The 16149-nt window shown below is 50.5% G+C and overlaps 1 protein-coding gene across 9 annotated transcripts in view; it reads right to left on the reverse strand.

The window, feature by feature from the left end:
• LPIN1 (lipin 1) overlaps positions 1-16149 on the reverse strand; it is a 144806-nt gene that overhangs the window by 72170 nt on the left and 56487 nt on the right. For 3 of the 9 annotated variants that reach the window (XM_033176529.1, XM_033176535.1, XM_033176528.1), the window contains one exon: positions 14843-14922. The exons of 4 other annotated variants lie outside the window; for them this stretch is intronic. In XM_033176529.1, the coding sequence (XP_033032420.1) occupies positions 14843-14851 (9 nt within the window). In that variant the 5' untranslated portion in view covers positions 14852-14922. Of the gene's footprint in view, positions 1-9244; positions 9432-9615; positions 9700-14842; positions 14923-16149 lie in introns of those variants that run through there. 2 more of the 9 variants (XM_033176530.1, XM_033176534.1) reach the window with 2 other exon arrangements.

The raw sequence follows: 16149 nt of genomic DNA on the forward strand, positions 1-16149 counted from the left end.
CCAGGAGATGTTTGCAGTGCTATGTGGCCATGTTTTCTTTAACAACTTCCCACGTCTTCTTTGATGACATTCTGCAACACTTGCCAGGAGTCTAATCCTATGTATTTGTGTATCAAGCTAGGTATTTCTGGAATGATGTAATTGCATTAAATCTATATGGTGATTGATTTCCAAAAGCGAAAGTATTTTCTGCGTTCAGAATGCTTTTCCTCCCATATAACAGAAATAGAGGATCCAAGCTCCTTCAGTCCTACTCTTAAAACATTGAGAACCAGTGGGTGTCCCAGAGCAAAGGACCAGGGCTCAAGCCAAGTTCATTGACCTGTGGTGACCATTTTGCCAAAACCAGGATGGAAGTGGCGGCAGGCAGGAGGATGTGGATGTGTTTTGTGATGGGGTCTCCACTTACCCAGGAGACACAGATGGCCTAGGGCTGTCGGGGGCCATGCGGGGCATGTGCAAGCCCCTGGTGTTTTAAGGAGGAAGGAGTTGGCAGGTCATCACATAAAGAGCAATGAGGAACTCTGCCAGGAGCAGATGAAACAGAACTGCGGAAAACCACCTCGGGTTTCAGTATAGGCTAACCTTTGACTTACCTTTGAAAGGACACTCAGAACGAAACAGAACTTGGGGCTCTCTGAGAAAACAAACCCTATTGCCTGTTTGAAGTTAAAGTGTTGTCTGTCCTGTCAATACAGACCCTGAGACTGATCTTTGTTTTCCTGGGGCTCTAGGGGGAGCCACAGGTCCAGCCTAGAGGAGTCAGCCTCTGGAGGTAGGAATCTTCCAGAGCCCGCAGACCTTTCCCAATGCCCCTTATTTGTTTGTGCTCAGAACACTTAACACATCACTGCTAAGCCCCAGGGGAAAGGCCATGGGAACCTCCACATTCCATAAAATGTATGAAACTCCTTCATAATTTGTAAGCATATCTGATCCGATTCTAAACAACCCTGGGAAGCACTCCAGGGTAAGCATCATCACCCCATTTCTGATGAGGAGCCAGGAGCACCAGGTTTATTCCAACATGACTAGAAAGGGAACAGAGAAGAGTGGGGAGCCCAGGATGGACTCCTAGTCTCTGCTGCTGTCCTCTGCACAGCACTACCTCCTCATCTAAGGTGGATAAATCCAGTATCAATGGGTGAGGCCCAGGTAAGGACAAACCAGTCATGTGGCTTTAGCAAAGCAGATGGCAACCATCTAATTCTAAATGTCAACTAATATTGAGCACGTGTTTACAGGGCATCCAGTGCTGGAGAGATCATCATAGACTATAACCGAAGTCTGAATTACAGAGAGGCAGTTTCCAATCCAGGGCAGAAGGCACAATCTAAGCTTCCAAAAACTGGTTTACTAGAGGGAGTGGGCTCACCCTCAAAAGGTGCATTCAAAAAGTCTAAACCACCACTTGGCAAAGAGGTTGTAGAAGTCATTCGAGAATCTGATGTGGCTCTCACTTTGATGAGATTCTGTGACCTGGTCATAGTAACTTCATGAAATCAAGTCTTCATCTCAAGCAAGAAGCTTTTATTTTTGGTCCCATCATGACATTCCAGAGTATAAACAGCAAGTTGCACCCACCACCCTCAAAGTAGCTTGGCAAGTTAGGGTACGAGGGGGAAAAGCACTAAAATTTAAAAACCAGAAGAAACGAAAGACGACAGCAGGAATTGTTCTCTGCCAGAGCATAAATTTCCTAAGACAATGCTCCCAAACAAAATTTACTGCGAGCAGTTTAAATAAACAGCCATGACATCTAAGGGTAAGACTGAAAAGCAGAAACAACACAAAATTGGCGGTCAGAAGGTCTGGCTGTGTTATCTTCCGGCATTTACCAGCTATGTGTGTGGAAGCAGGGTATTAACACAACGGCTGTCATCCTCAGTGGTCAACACAATGACTAGTTTGGAAAGATCTTTGCTCCTGGAAAACACATGCAAAATCGTATTACTGTCACAACCTCCCATAGGAGGTGGCTACAGAAGCAAGCCTCAGGGTTGGCCCTGGATGTGACACCTTCAAAACTGTTCTCACCCGCAGCATCACCACTCCCTGACAGTGCCTCTCAGAAGGTAAAGTCAAAAGCCATAGTTCAAAACCTTCCCTACAACCCTTAAGGACTTAGAAAGGCCGAAACACCCTCCTGGGTACAGTCTGTGATTGAAGACTTCTCTGGCACTCGCTCAGCTCCGAGTGATTCATCATTTCCTGGAGAGAGGCTACCTAAAACCCACTGACTGCCCAGAGAGCAAACATGCATTCAGTCATATCTGCCCTCACGGCAGGTGCGTAAAGGGCACCTGCGGGCTTAAGGCACATCCAAGGAGCCTAGTGATTCAAAAGCCAAGCCAATATCAGTCTGGGATGGGGCCCCCTTATCTATGTTCCTGTTATCAGCAGGAAATTACAGCTCCCAGATACAGACCTGGCTGCTGCTCATGGGGCCGGCAGATCATGTCAGGACAGCTCAATGGCCACCCCTGGCACCCTTCCTCTAGGGAAGGCACTGCCGGCTCCCCAGCTGGGCTTGACAGGGACTATTTTGGGGCTTCCTGCTCACTGCCTAGCCACCCTCCTCTGAGCACACTGCAGGCAGTGTCTCAGCATCTGAGGACTCTATCTGTGGTCTGCCCAGTACCGGATAAAGTCACAAACATCTCGCTGTTACTGGTGTTTGCCGAGATCACATCCACCTTGGAGGTTTATGAGACAAATGAGGATTTTCATCCAAAGCATTTAAAAACACAAAAAGCTTCTAAGAAGTGCCCAAAATGGTATAATGACTAATAAGACTTGCACGAAAATGAAATTGATTTATAAAGTGTTAGCTTCCTCCTGTAATTTACATTAATGGCAAAGAGGAAGTCTTTTCAGAGCATTGTGGACTGATACTTATGGCGGTTGATAAGGGTGGTGAATTACCTGTGACAAAAGAGGAAGTCTGGCTCAGACTCAGGGTGACGCAGGGAACTGAACACAGACAGAAAGTCAGGCCACCTGGGCAGCAGCCCACGCCCTGCTGTAACTGGCATACACTCACGGACAGCTGCTGCCCTCTGCCAGGTCTGGACTGGCTGAGTCCACCAGCATCCCTGTGGTTAAACTGTCCTGACCAGAGTGCCCTGAGGAGCTTCTTAAACAGAAGAGCACAGGTCTGCATCCATCACTACCTGCTGGGAAATTGGGGACTTTCTTGGCATGCCAGGGTTTGTGAGACATTCCTATCCAAAACACAGAAACTCACTAGAAAAGCTGGAGATGCTTTAAAAGGCCAGCAGGTCAGAGGCCCTGCAAGTCAGAGGCCTTTTAAAGGCCTTTCAATACTTCCTGATGAAAGCGATGAAACAGCAAAAACAGCCAGCCCTGGGGTCCAGCCACCAAAGCCCTGCCTATGTTAGGCAGGTGGGAAAATGTGCAGCTCCCGCAGTGAGCTTCCAGGGTGGCAAAGCGACAGGCATTTCCTCCTCCAGCCCACCCCCACCCTGCCCATCCCCCTCCTTGCCCCGGGACAGGAGGGCATTCCCATAATTAAGCTCATCTGTAGAACTCCAGCACATGGCCGGCCGGCCGAGCTCCAACCATTCATGACCACAATTTCATACAGTTCCAGAAAGGACAGCACTGCTGACACTGTGAGGATGAGGTGACAGAGGTCACGTGGTTTCTTGCCTCACGATTACATTAGAAAATTCCACATTTACTCCAAAATTGGCAGAATCCATCTCCAGGCTTCACAAATGGCCAAGAAACGCTGCTTTCTTGGAACTGCCAAAATTCAAAACCCCCGCCACAGCTTTCCCAATCCCACAATTTCTGCCAACACCAGCCACCTCTAGAAGATTAAGGTCAGTTTAAAATGGCCTCAGACCAGCTCAAAAGAAAAAATGGACAAAACGTATAGAGAATTCACATTTGGCCAGTAATACATGAGAGAGATATTCAACCCCATTCATAATTAAAGATACAGGAATCGAAAGAGGCCTTTCAGATGGTCCAAAATCAAAGCATTTCATTAAAACCCCAGGGCCTGTGAAAAGTAGGAAAATCAGACATCCGCATTCACTACTAGCAGGGTCGTAAATGGGGTAGGCAATGTGGCAATGCCTATCTTTTGGGGCACATGTTGGCAAACCCCAGTAACTATACTGCTGGGAACTGATCTTACAAATACAGTAAGATCCACGTACAAAAACAGTAACCGCAGCATTAATTGTAATAGGGAAAATTGGAAATAATATCTGTATGACTCTGGCTTAATAAATTATGGGCCATTCACATTGTAAAATGGAATATTATGAGGCTGTTAATAAAATGGGAGAGAGTAGCTCCATAAATATTAACATGAAAAGGTACATATAGAATGAAAATGGGTAAAAAAATACTCATAATATGGACCCACTGTGGGGTTTTATTGTTTGTTTTGTTTTGTTTTGAGACAGTGTCTCACTCTGTCACCCAGGCTGAAATGCAGTGGCACGATCTCGGCTCACTGCAAGCTCCACCTCCCAGGTTCACGCCATTCTCCTGCCTCAGCCTCCCGAGTAGCTGGGACTACAGGCACCTGCTACCACGTCCGGCTAATTTTTTTGTATTTTCAGTAGAGACGGGGTTTCATCATGTTAGGCAGGATGGTCTCGATGTCCTGACCTCATAATCTGCCCATCTCAACCTCCTAAAGTGCTGGGATTACAGGTGTGAGCCACAGCACCCAGCCGAACCCATTTTTTAAAAATTACATGTGTACATATTTTGATAGGCATAAAAAAAATATGGAATGAGCTACATACAAAACAAGATTCACAAGATTCACCCCTGGGACCAGCCAGGGAAAAGGAGGAAGAGCTCTTCACTTTTTATCATAAATACTTCCCATAATGTTGCTTTCTAGCTTTTGTTTTTTATGTCTGCATGTATTTCACACCAATTATTAGTGACCTCAGAGAACTGGGAGTGAAGGATGGAAAACTCTGGTCCACTCAGTCTCAGGGTCTCCCCATCACTGAAACCACTGAGACAGAAGAGGGTGCTGGACAGGGGTACTCCTGCTTTGGAGGGAAGGTCAGATGAGGGATCACTCAACTCCTCCAGCACTGAGACTTTGCAACCCTCAGACACTACAATCCCAGGTGACGCTTGTTCTCAGGTTCCTGCCAAGAAATACAAACGGCCTGGATAAAGGTGGGCACAGACATCTAAATATGGTGTGACCACTATGCGGGGCAAAACAGCCCGAGGCTTTGACTCCGATCCTTTGGCTCAATTATTTAGCTCACTGATGAACAACAGAAAGTTCTTTTCCTTTGAAGACCCAATGGCACGCTCTCTCTACACACTTTCAAAAGCCCTCTGCCCCAATTCGTGTCTTGGTCAAAAAGAATGTTCTACCCTTATAACTTCATTTCTGTATCACCCCCCACCCCTACCACACCCCAGCAATTGGGGGGTGGGCAAATATCACTTGGATGTTCCAGGGCACTATCTATTAGGAGACAACATAGCTCAGTACGTAAGAGCACAGGCTCTGGAAGTATTCAAATGCTGTCTCTACCTTCCACTAACTCTGTGGCCAGGGACAGGTTGCTAAGCTCTCTGCACTGTGGTTTCGCATCTATTTTATAAAAAGGGATGACATCAGCACAGCCACCTCATAGGACTGTTGTGAGGCAGTAAACATAAAGTACTTTTCAAAGCACATGCACCAAATAAAAACCAGGTGCTAACTCTGTGACCACAAACTGGTTCCAGACAAAACCCGGTCTTTGAATAACGTCTCTTGCTGGAGAGGACTTTGTATATATCACCTACATAAATGGTACCTTCCCAAAAAGACAGAGGCAAAGAACATTACTGGTTAAAATGAATACAGAACAATCTGAAGGCTATGCCTACGTTCCACCAGGGTGGTAACACGTTCTCATTTGCCCCAAATCTGAGCCCAAAGAGGCCACCCCAAGACTGGTGGCATTCTGGCATTGCAGAGTCCAATGGTGGGACATTCTTTTGCCAGAACAGTTGTCTGGGCGCGTGCCTTGTCGGGTGCTCGTTATCCTAAAACCCTTGTTGCTTGTCTCCTGTCTTGTAAACTGAAGACCTATGGCCTAGTGAGATCCATGAACAGAGGATGACTTCATCAAAAAGTGAGTGTGTGTGGCTAAGGGGACAGAGGGCAAGGGGAGAGGAGCAAGGATTTCCAGGGGGCAAGGCCGGACGGGTGGGAGGCACAAGTTCATGCCAGCAGGCACATGGGGGTGTTGGTTGTGTCTCCCATGCACGGTCTGTGGTCAGCTTTGTGAGCCAATGCAAATCAGCTTACACTCTGGAACAAACAGGCCTCCTTACAGAGCAAAGTGCCTGTTCTAACAGCCTACAACTTTTTCTGGAAAGCCCCAGCATTCAGCATCAGCCGAAAATTCTAAGTTGTTGCAAGAATCACAAAATTTGGTCAGTGGGTTGAAAAATCCACTGTAGCCATCACCCTGTAGCCATGACCGCCGGTGTGAAAATGCTTCTGGCTTCTCTCCTGATGGAGCCCAGTCCATCTGGTTCCTCCCAACCTCTCAGCTGGGAGTGGAAATGGCACAAGGCACCCTGCATCCCTCAGAGTGCAGAAGAGCCTGTAGGCCAGACACTGTGCTGAGGTTTTAAGACTCCTGGGCCACATACCTCATTGTGAAAAGTGTCAGCCTGGACCCAGACCCAGAGCTTTCTACAGGCAGAAACTCACTACTCAACATATCCCTGCCTGCACAGACCCCACCCCAACCCCAGCTGCGAAGGGCTTGTTGGGTGAATTACAGGTGGGGAGATGGAGAGGCGAAAGCAGTGGAAAAAGGAAGAGGAAGGGAGCCCACAGGAAGGGAGGTCAGGGCACTTGCTCTAGACCCCAGCAGCCCCAGGGCCCAGTGTGGCCTCCTGGGGGGCACAGACTCCCTTCGGGCACTGGTGCATCCTCTGATCAAGGAGCAGGGCCAGTGCGGGTATGTCCCCTCTACACACAGGCATGGGCCCCTCTCTCTCCACACCCTCACTCACAGCTCACAAAGCGAACATTTCAGAAACAGCCATCTGATAGGCACCTGGGCCCCTTCTGAAGGAAGAACCTGTGATGTCACTGAAAGGCTCTGCTTGGGTTTTGTACCAACTCTTTTTTCCCCACACACCCCATTCCAGTGTTAAATGAGTGGGCTTATTATACAATACATTGGACCAGGGTTCAATAAAGTGTCAAAACTGTGACTTTGCCCTTCTCAAGGAACAAGCCCCAAAGCTGCTAGTGGGTGATTCCAGGGACTTCCTCCTCAGACCCCCTCAAAAGCTCCGAGATCCTGTGCCCAGGTTACCAGTGAGGAAGTGCAAGTGCCAACAGGTTGAACCGCCAGCCTCGGTGTCCTGGCGGGACCTGACACCTGGATGTCTCTCAAAATGCTCCAAAAGCTGCCGCCATCCGTGCAACTCCCACCCTAAGGAAAAAGCCGCCTGTACCCCTCAACTACCGCCATTGGCAGGCTTGCGCAAATCAATTAATCCCATTTAGGTACCTTTTAGGCCTTGAACCCAGTACACAGAGGGTCCGGAAAAGTCAACCGGAAGAGAGGTGGCAGGCAGGGGGAGGGGGCGTCCCACAGGGATGATTTACAGAGCAGAGGCCGGCGTCAGCCAGGACTGTCCCAACCCTGCAAAGAGCCCCTCCTCGCTGGCACCCTGTGGCACCTGAAAATAATAACCACCACAATGATTCGTGGACCCCATATTATGTCCCAGGGGCTCGTTTTTATCTCAGTTATTTTTACAACAATTCTGTAAATGCCTATGATTATCCCTTGATTTTACAGATGAGAAAACTGAGGCTCAGAGGATTCGAGTCTTCTGCCCAAGTTCTACATCTGTGAGTGGTCAGAACAACAACTGCAAAGCCCAGTGCCCTGTGCCGGCCTCGGCGCCTCTCAGGCCACGGTGGCCTCAGGATCTTCTTCTGAAATATCTTGTCATCTCCTGACCCTCCCCTGCCCTCTGTTCTGGGCCCTTCGTGCAGCTGACCAGGCAAAGAGCAGAAGAGCAGGCCCACAGACTTCCTTCTGTCCGGGCCAGGCCGATCGTCCCCACCTAATCCAGGCCAGGCTCCTCCTCAGTCACTTCCAAGATCCCCCCCACAACCAGGAATCCCTGTGGTCTCTCACCTGAACCCTCGGGTTCTCTCCCACACCGCAACACTCAGCAGGTCCGCCCCTTGTTCCCCTGTGCTTTTCTAAAAGAAAAGAACTGCTGATAACCGAGACCTGGGTGGATGAAAGAACTCGCTCAGGATCCCAGGAGCTCAGGCAGAGCCCAGATCAGAGCACAGACCTCCCCACCCAAGTCCAGGGCTCTATTCATGCCTGGCTCCACAAGACCACAGGGCCCTACATGGGAACAGGAATAATAAACGCCAAAACACACAACCATGCATAAAAACACTCAATAACAAATGCTGGCAAACGTGAAGCGCTATCAAAATATAGAATCATAAATCCAACTGTTACACCTTTCAACAACAATCTGGAAGCAAGAAAAGCGCTCATGTGTGGATGTACTTATTTCTCAAATACTATACATTCCTCAACTGCTTACTTTTATTCATAAGACCCAAACTACGGTACAAAGGATAAACAGCCAATCTCACAATCACTACCCTTAGACCACCATACCACAACACCCTCAGTTAAAAAACTGTGACAAGCTTTGATTTCCCAAGACACTTCTATCCTGTGGGAAACTACTGGACTCTAAAAACTCTCCAAATTAATACTGCCAGTTGTCTTCATTGGTTTCCTGCTTGCTGATCAAAAACAGGGTTGAATTTGCTTTCTCCAGCAACTACTGACCACACAAATTACCTACTCTAGCTCCACAGCACTTAAGTTACTCCCAAACGTTACTTCTCATCCTGCATTTTCCTGGTCTTCCGCATAATAAAATTATGTTGCAGGAGCAGCTGATGGAGCTCACTAGGCCTCGCACCTACTAGGCTGCAAAGGTGCAGAGCCCTCGCAGGGGAGAGCTGTAATATGAGAACCGGGATTCCAACCTGGGCTCAGCCTGCCCTGCCGCCCAGCAACTGTGTGACCTTGGGCACAGAGGCCAACGTCCCTGAGCCTCAGTTTCCTCAACTGCAGCGCTGGAATCCTAACTCCGGGGGAAAGAAAGCCTCTCATCCCAGTCCCCGGCGCCAAGCAGGGGATGATCGCGCAGAGCCAGGACGCACCCGCGCTAGCCGGCTGGAGCTGGTCCCCGCGGTTCTGGGACTGCGCCGCAGCCCCCAGGGGCCCCCACGCCGCTCGAGATCAGCCAGGCCGGGCCCACGCCGGGCCTCGCGGCGCGCAAGGAAGGCCAGGCCCGAGGGATGCTCGCGAGGCCCTCCAGGCCTCCAGGGCCTGTTTCCCCGCCTCCCTCCCCCGAACCACTTCCCGTAGAGGGCCGCGGAGAACGTAGCCCGGCCATCGGTCCTCGGGCCCCCGGGGCCGGGGCCCCGCCTCGCCACGCGCCCTCAGCGCCCCTGCGCCGCTCCTCACCCCGCCTAACCCGAGGCTGCGGCCCCCGCTCCACAGCGGGAGGCTGGAGGCGGCGGCTACTCACCAAGCAGTGCCGCGCGTGGCCGCCTTTGTATGCAAACACCCAGCCGGTCGCCCGCTGTCAGCGCAGCTCGCCATCGGGGGCGGAGAAGGGGCGGGGGCAGAGGCCGGGGGCGGGGCCGGGGCGGGGCAAGCGGGGCGGCGCGAGGGGGACTCGGGAGGCGCTGGCTGCCCGGCTGCTTTCAGGGCCCGCTGGCCCGCTCTGCCCGCTCACCCCTGGCCGCCTACCTTAGCGTTCCTGGGGGTGGGGCCCCTTAGGCCGCTCTTCTGATTTTCCTTTCCAGAGCCAAACTCGTGTATTTCTTCAACACTCTGAATTGACCTATGCCGATGACTGGGGGAGTGAGGACGGAGGGGAGCAGAGAAAAGGCAGCCAGGTAAATGTCCAAGTAAGCCTCCCAGGGCCTGGCCGCGATCTCGTCGGTCCTGTGGGTCCCGCTCATCATCAGTGGCGGGACCTGAGCCCATCCTTGACTTTGCTGACCCTCCCCCTTCCTTTCTTCCACCATAAAGGCGCAATCGCGTTGACCTATCGCCATCTCCTCTTAGCTTCTCCTCGCTGGGCCACCCCTGTCCTTCATCCTGATGGTGACAGCTTCCACTCTCACCTCTGCCAAGCGGTGGTCCAGGTGCGGAATGGTGGCTCTGAACAGGAGGGACAGGCAGCTCCCTGCACCTCTCCAGCCAGGAGGCAGGCAGAGGATAAACAATGAGCCACATAATGTCTGGTGGTGAAATGATTTCCATCAATGGGAGGGTGTCATATTTGAACTAAAACTCTAAATGACAAGAAACACCTATGTCTACAAAGACGGGGGAGGAGGCAGGGTTTTCTGGAGAGCAGAAATGGCAGGTGCAAAGGTCCTGGGGCTGGCGCTGTGGGCTGGAGGGGAGGCAGGGGCCAAATATTCAAGTCTTGTAGGCCAAGGCAAGGAGTTTAGGTATTATTTAGATGTTATTCCAAAACCAATTCTTTTTGAGACAGGGTCCAACTCTGTCACCCAGGCTATAGTGCAGTGGCACAATCTTGGTTCACTGCAGCCTTCACCTTCTGGCCTCAGGCAACCCTCCTGCCTCAGCCTCTCAAGTAGCTGGGACCACAGGTGCATGCCACCACGCCCAGCTAATTTTTTCAATTATTTGTAGGGACAAGGTCTCCCTATGTTGCCCAGGCTGGGCTCAAGCAATCTTCCCACCTTGGCTTCCCAAAGTGCCAGGATTACAGATGTGAACCACCACACCTGGTCCAAAAAGAATTTTAAACCTGGGAATTATATGATCTAATTTACTTCTTTAAAAAGTCACCCCTCCACTCCATGGAAAATGGACTGCAGGAGTAGAAGCCAGCAGACAGGTGGCACTGCAGGGAACCAGGGGACATGATGGTGGCTCAGATTGCAGGGGCTGCTCAGCGAGAAGTGGAAGGACTTCAGAGAGATTTGGAGGCAAAACCCACAGGCTTGTTGATGAATGGAGCAGGTGGAGGTGTGTGTTGCGATACTCAAAGACAAGTCTCGGTGTGGAGATTGAACCAAGATGCAAAGGGGCAGGGAGGAGACCAGCTTGGAAACAGCATCGAATGCGGCAGCTTAGTGAATTGGATGAGCCAGCCAGCTCTAGATAGACATCTGGGGGCAGCTGCTTGGAGAGCTTTGTCCAAGGACGCGGCTCCTGTCCATCGGTCAGGTGTGGACACGCTCCAGCTGGGCTTACGGCAGCTCCCACCTAGGCAGCCCGTCCCATGCTGACAGTGCAGAGGTAGGAGCTACACAAAGAGAATCTTGCAGTTTGTAGGTGAGCTACCTCCACAGGGGTTTTCTCAGAGACCAGAGTTGCAAGTGCATCACAGCTGCCCAAAACTGCTGGGGTTGCAAGGTCCCAAAAGGACACCCTCCTGCACCCTCCCCTCCTACCTCTAGGGAGGAGCTGGCCTGGGAAGAAGTCTACCCTATGTGGAAAAGCTTTCCAGGAAGCCAGTCCAACTTCAGGCCACTTAAGTTTATTTTTTTGTGTGTAAAATAAGTCCATTATTCAAATGTGGAGATAAGAGGTCTGAAAATACAGGAAAATTCAACTCAAAGCCCTCATTCTGAAAATGATGAGCCTGGGGGCCCATCAGGGCTAGAGTCAGTTCTGATGAGCAGGGTCTGACTAGATTCAGAGCAAATTAGGTCCCGCTGCTGCCCAGCCTGCCACTCGGGGAAGGCCAAGGTTGCGGGGAGCCTTTGTATAAACAAGCAATGGGAAGAAAACACTCACTAGATCACAGTGCGCTCCCAGGCGATAAATGAAACTGGACTTTCCAAAGCCCTGGTGCTTTTGATCTGGCACTGGCTGGAGTCCCCCTGGGAGGGCCCTTGGCTGTGCTATCAGCAACCAGGCCTGATTGAGCAGTGACTCAGCCAGGAGAGCTGAGGCGATCCCCCTGGCCAATCCCAGGACCTAGCCACACTCCGAAGAGGAGAGGGAACTCAGGGGATGAGTAACCTTGCTCTAGCTGACTGGAGGAGGAAGGAGGGGCTGAGTAATGCCTCAGCAAAGCTAGCACAAGCATCCTGATTCTAGAGGCTCAGTTTCACAATCCGGGAAATGGGCTGCAGATGACACAGATCTGCTTTGAGGATGAAAAAGGCATCATGGGAAGCTGCTGTCACAGTTGCGGGGTTGGAAGATTTTTCAATTCTAAAACCCCGTAAGTTGAGGAGTGGCCATTCCCAGAAGGATCTGTTCACTGCTGAGCCCAGTTGGTGACAGTAGCTGTTGCATCCCGAGAACTCTGAAGTTGTCCAGATCAACCACCTGCACAGGCCCAGAATACCTGGGGCAAGGTAGGCAGGAAGAGTGAACATCCCTGTTCACGGGTGTCCAGCAAGCTACTGTAGGAAGGAGAAACACCAGCTGATCCCCCAGGACTCTGAGCATGGTTAGCTCTGTAACTGCCCTGGCAGAAAAGATCCCAAAGAGAGGACAATGAATTCTTCCCCCAGAGGTACAGCCTTTTATCCCTGGTACCAGTGCCTGGGGCTCTGGGGAAGGGAGGGCATCTCCTTGGGGTCTAAGGCCACTCCTTGGTTGGAGGCCCCTCACGAGGTGACTTTGTCCTGGGCACTCTCTCAAGAACCAGGTGGGAACCAGAGGCCACCTGGTGCCGCTTCACTACCTTGGCAGCAGGGAACAGAGCAGCCTGGGAATCCACCCAAGGTGGAATGGGGCCCCTGGGTGCTGTGGCTGGCTGAGCAGGGCCAGTTTCATGGGAAAGCAACAGGTATAAAAGGCCCTGGGTTTTGCAGGGAGAGGACAGTGATCCTGGGAGAGCGAACATCTGGAACCAAAGCACAGAAGGTTTTGATGGTCACCGGGCTGTCCAGAGGCCTACTCCACAGTTAGGGCGGGGCTCGCAGATTAGAGTCGAGGCATAGGAAGTGGCAGGATGATAAAGGCTGACAGCTGGCCACAGAGGAGCATGTTGAAGGCCCTAGGCCGCGCACTGGGGGCTCCAAAGGGGAGCAGACCAGACATAGTGTCTGTCCTCAGGAAGTGCACAGTCTGGGGTTGTGATGGTGTAAAAACTGTCACAGTGCTCCTGGCTGCTGTGAACTGAAGTGCTGTGCACTGATACAGGATTTGACCTGCCCTGTCCCCAAGCAAGAGGATTCACCTGACCTTGGTGGCCTGAGCAGGCACCGACCTAGGCAAATCTAGGCCAGGTGTCAAGGAGCAGAATGAACCATGGGCCAGCCAGCAGCACACGCACAGCGGTCAGGCATGCACAGGTGCTTAAAAGAAGGCCCGTGGCTGGCCGCTGGTGAGTGGGGGAGTTCGGGAGCTCACAGCAAGCCCCATGCCTGTCTTCCACTGGATGAAGCAAGAGTGGGTATGGAACACCCTTTCTCCTCAGGTCAGATTGGGAACGATTCATAATGAGCGGGGCTAGAACAGAGAACAGCAGAGAGGCAGGAAAGAAGAAAGAGACCAAGGTGCGAGGATGGGGCAGGGAAAGAGACCTCAACATGACCAGGGATGGGAGGAAAGAACTCCATCGCTTAGAAACAGTGGCGGCTGTGCTGGGAAGTGCGGACTGTTACAGTGGGCTCTAATTCCAGGAGGAAGAAAAAGACCCCGCATATCACCGTGAGTCAGTCCTCGGAGTCGCCATGACCTTGCTAAACAAGTATGGGGTTGTCACAGCCTTAAGCAGCACATCTCAAGTACCACATTCCCCAGTGCTAAGAAAACAGCTACACAGACAGGATGCTAAGGAGAGCTCAGAGGTAGAAGACCCTTAAGAGTCTCCCTTTCCCTAGATAGGAAAACTGAGGCCCAGAGAGGCAAACAATGGGTCAGTATATGTGTCTAAACTTATCTAAACATAGAAAAGGTATAGTAAAAATATAGTATTAGAGTCTTATGGGAGCACCATCGTATACGCAGTCTGTAGTTGACCAGAGCATTGTTATGCGGCACACGACTGTAGATCTTCTCATTAATAATAGGCCACCTGGTCAGGCACACGAAGTCTAGGGTTCAGAATCCAACAGGCTCAAATTCAAGTCCAGCTCAGCCACGTGGCTGAGTGCTGTCTGAACCTCAGCGTCCTCAGCTGTTAAAAAGAGATAACCAACCCCATCTCAGCAGCTTTAGGGGGAAATTAAATGAGATATATTGGGATCCAGATAACCAATAAAATATTAAATCACTTTACCAGTTCAAGCTCTTACCACTCAGTGTTTGCAGGGGCTTATCACTGATGAATGAACTCAGGAGTTCAGGAGTTCAAGACCAGCCTGGGTAACATCCTCACCCAGCTAATTTTTGTTTTTTGTTTTTTGTTTGTTTGTTTGTTTTGAGACAGAGTCTCACTCTGTCACCCAGGCTGGAGTGCAGTGGCACGATCTCAGCTCACTGCAAGCTTTCCATTCCAGGTTCATGCCATTCTCCTGCCTCAGCCTCCCGAGTAGCTGGGACTACAGGCACCTGCCACTACACCCAGCTAATTTTTTGTATTTTTAGTAGATATGGGGTTTTACCGTGTTAGCCACGATATGTATTTTTTTTTTACAGAGACAGGGTTTTACCATGTTGCCCAGGCTGGTCTCGAACTCCTGCACTCGAGTGGCAATGTTTGGAACCAATTTACACAGTTCTTTTCCTTGCAGTTGCCAAACAATATTATTTATCTAATGGTCATAACACCTTAGCAGATAATAGAACTACTGAACAGCAGTGCTTACTATGCTCATGGATGAGGTTTCTAGTTGTCTTCTATTAAGCAGGTGGCTTTGAATTCTGGCAGCTCACGCTTCAGAGTTACCTGTGGACACACAACATCATTCACAAAATGTTCTTTTTCTCCCCAATGTCTCTTGAGAATGAAGATGACCAGGCCATCCTCACGTTCTACAGAGGTTAACCCAGCAACTCAGGGACACAGCTGGGGCAGGACTCCTGGGCTCCTGGTCAGTTCCTCTGTGGGGATGCTAAGCCTCAGGGCTGACATCTCTTAGCTCTGTCTTCCAGGATAATTTCACAGGAGCTCCCATTTGCGCTGCTGTGAAGGCCATCCTGCTCCTTGTCAAGCCTGTCTCCTCCTTGGCTTGAGGAAGATCTCTTTTGTGCCCAAACTGTGAATAAGCAAACTGGATGCAGCATCTCTGATTGCTCTGGGAAGAAACTTATGAGAAGTGCTTGAGAAAAGTCATGACGTTCTGCCTCTGCTAAGCAACCTGTTGGACACTGCTTGGTAGATACGGCTAAGTGGTTCTTTCTTCGGACCCGATTCCTCTGATTAGCAACCACAGATCTTCTGGGTTTTCACTTGTTTATTTCTGTTTATTGTCATCTCTGGGAAGATGGTTTCAAATTTTTTATCCCCCAATTGAACCCCGTATCAATTGATAAGTAGATCTTTTGATAAGTAGATCTTTCTCTCTCTTTCTTTCTTTCCCTTCCTTCTTTCCTTCCTCCCTCCCTTCCTCTCTCCCTCCCTCCCTCTCTCCCTCTTTCTCTCTCTCTTTCCTTCCTTCTTTCCTTCCTTCTTTCTTTCTTTCTTTCTTCTTTCTTTCTTTCTTTCTTTCTTTCTTTCTTTCTTTCTTTCTTTCTTTTTCTTGAGATAGGGCCTCACTCTGTCACCCAGGCTGCAGTGCAGTGGGGCAGTCTTGGCTCACTGCAACATCCACCTACCAGGTTCAAGCGATCCTCCCACCACAGCCTCCCAAGTAGCTGGGATTACAGATAAGTCCCACCATGCCCAGCTAATTTTTGAATTTTTTGATAGAGACAGGGTTTCGCCATGTTGCCCAGGCTTGTCTGGAACTCCTGAGCTCAAGTGATCTGCCTGCTTCGACCCCCCAGAGTGCTGGGATTTTAAGCATGAGCCACAGCATCTGGCCAAGAACAAGAATTTTCTATGGCTGCATGAAACAAGGCAATTCCCAGCGGTAGTGTATATCTAGGGGGAAGTGTACTTAGTACAGAAAGTCTTTCCCTTCCCAAGTCACCCCTTCATGAGCTTTGCAGCTCTGTTATGAGAACTACACAC

This window comes from Trachypithecus francoisi, unplaced genomic scaffold (assembly GCF_009764315.1).
Source record: "Trachypithecus francoisi isolate TF-2019V2 unplaced genomic scaffold, Tfra_2.0 Lachesis_group17, whole genome shotgun sequence".
NCBI lineage: Eukaryota > Metazoa > Chordata > Mammalia > Primates > Cercopithecidae > Trachypithecus > Trachypithecus francoisi.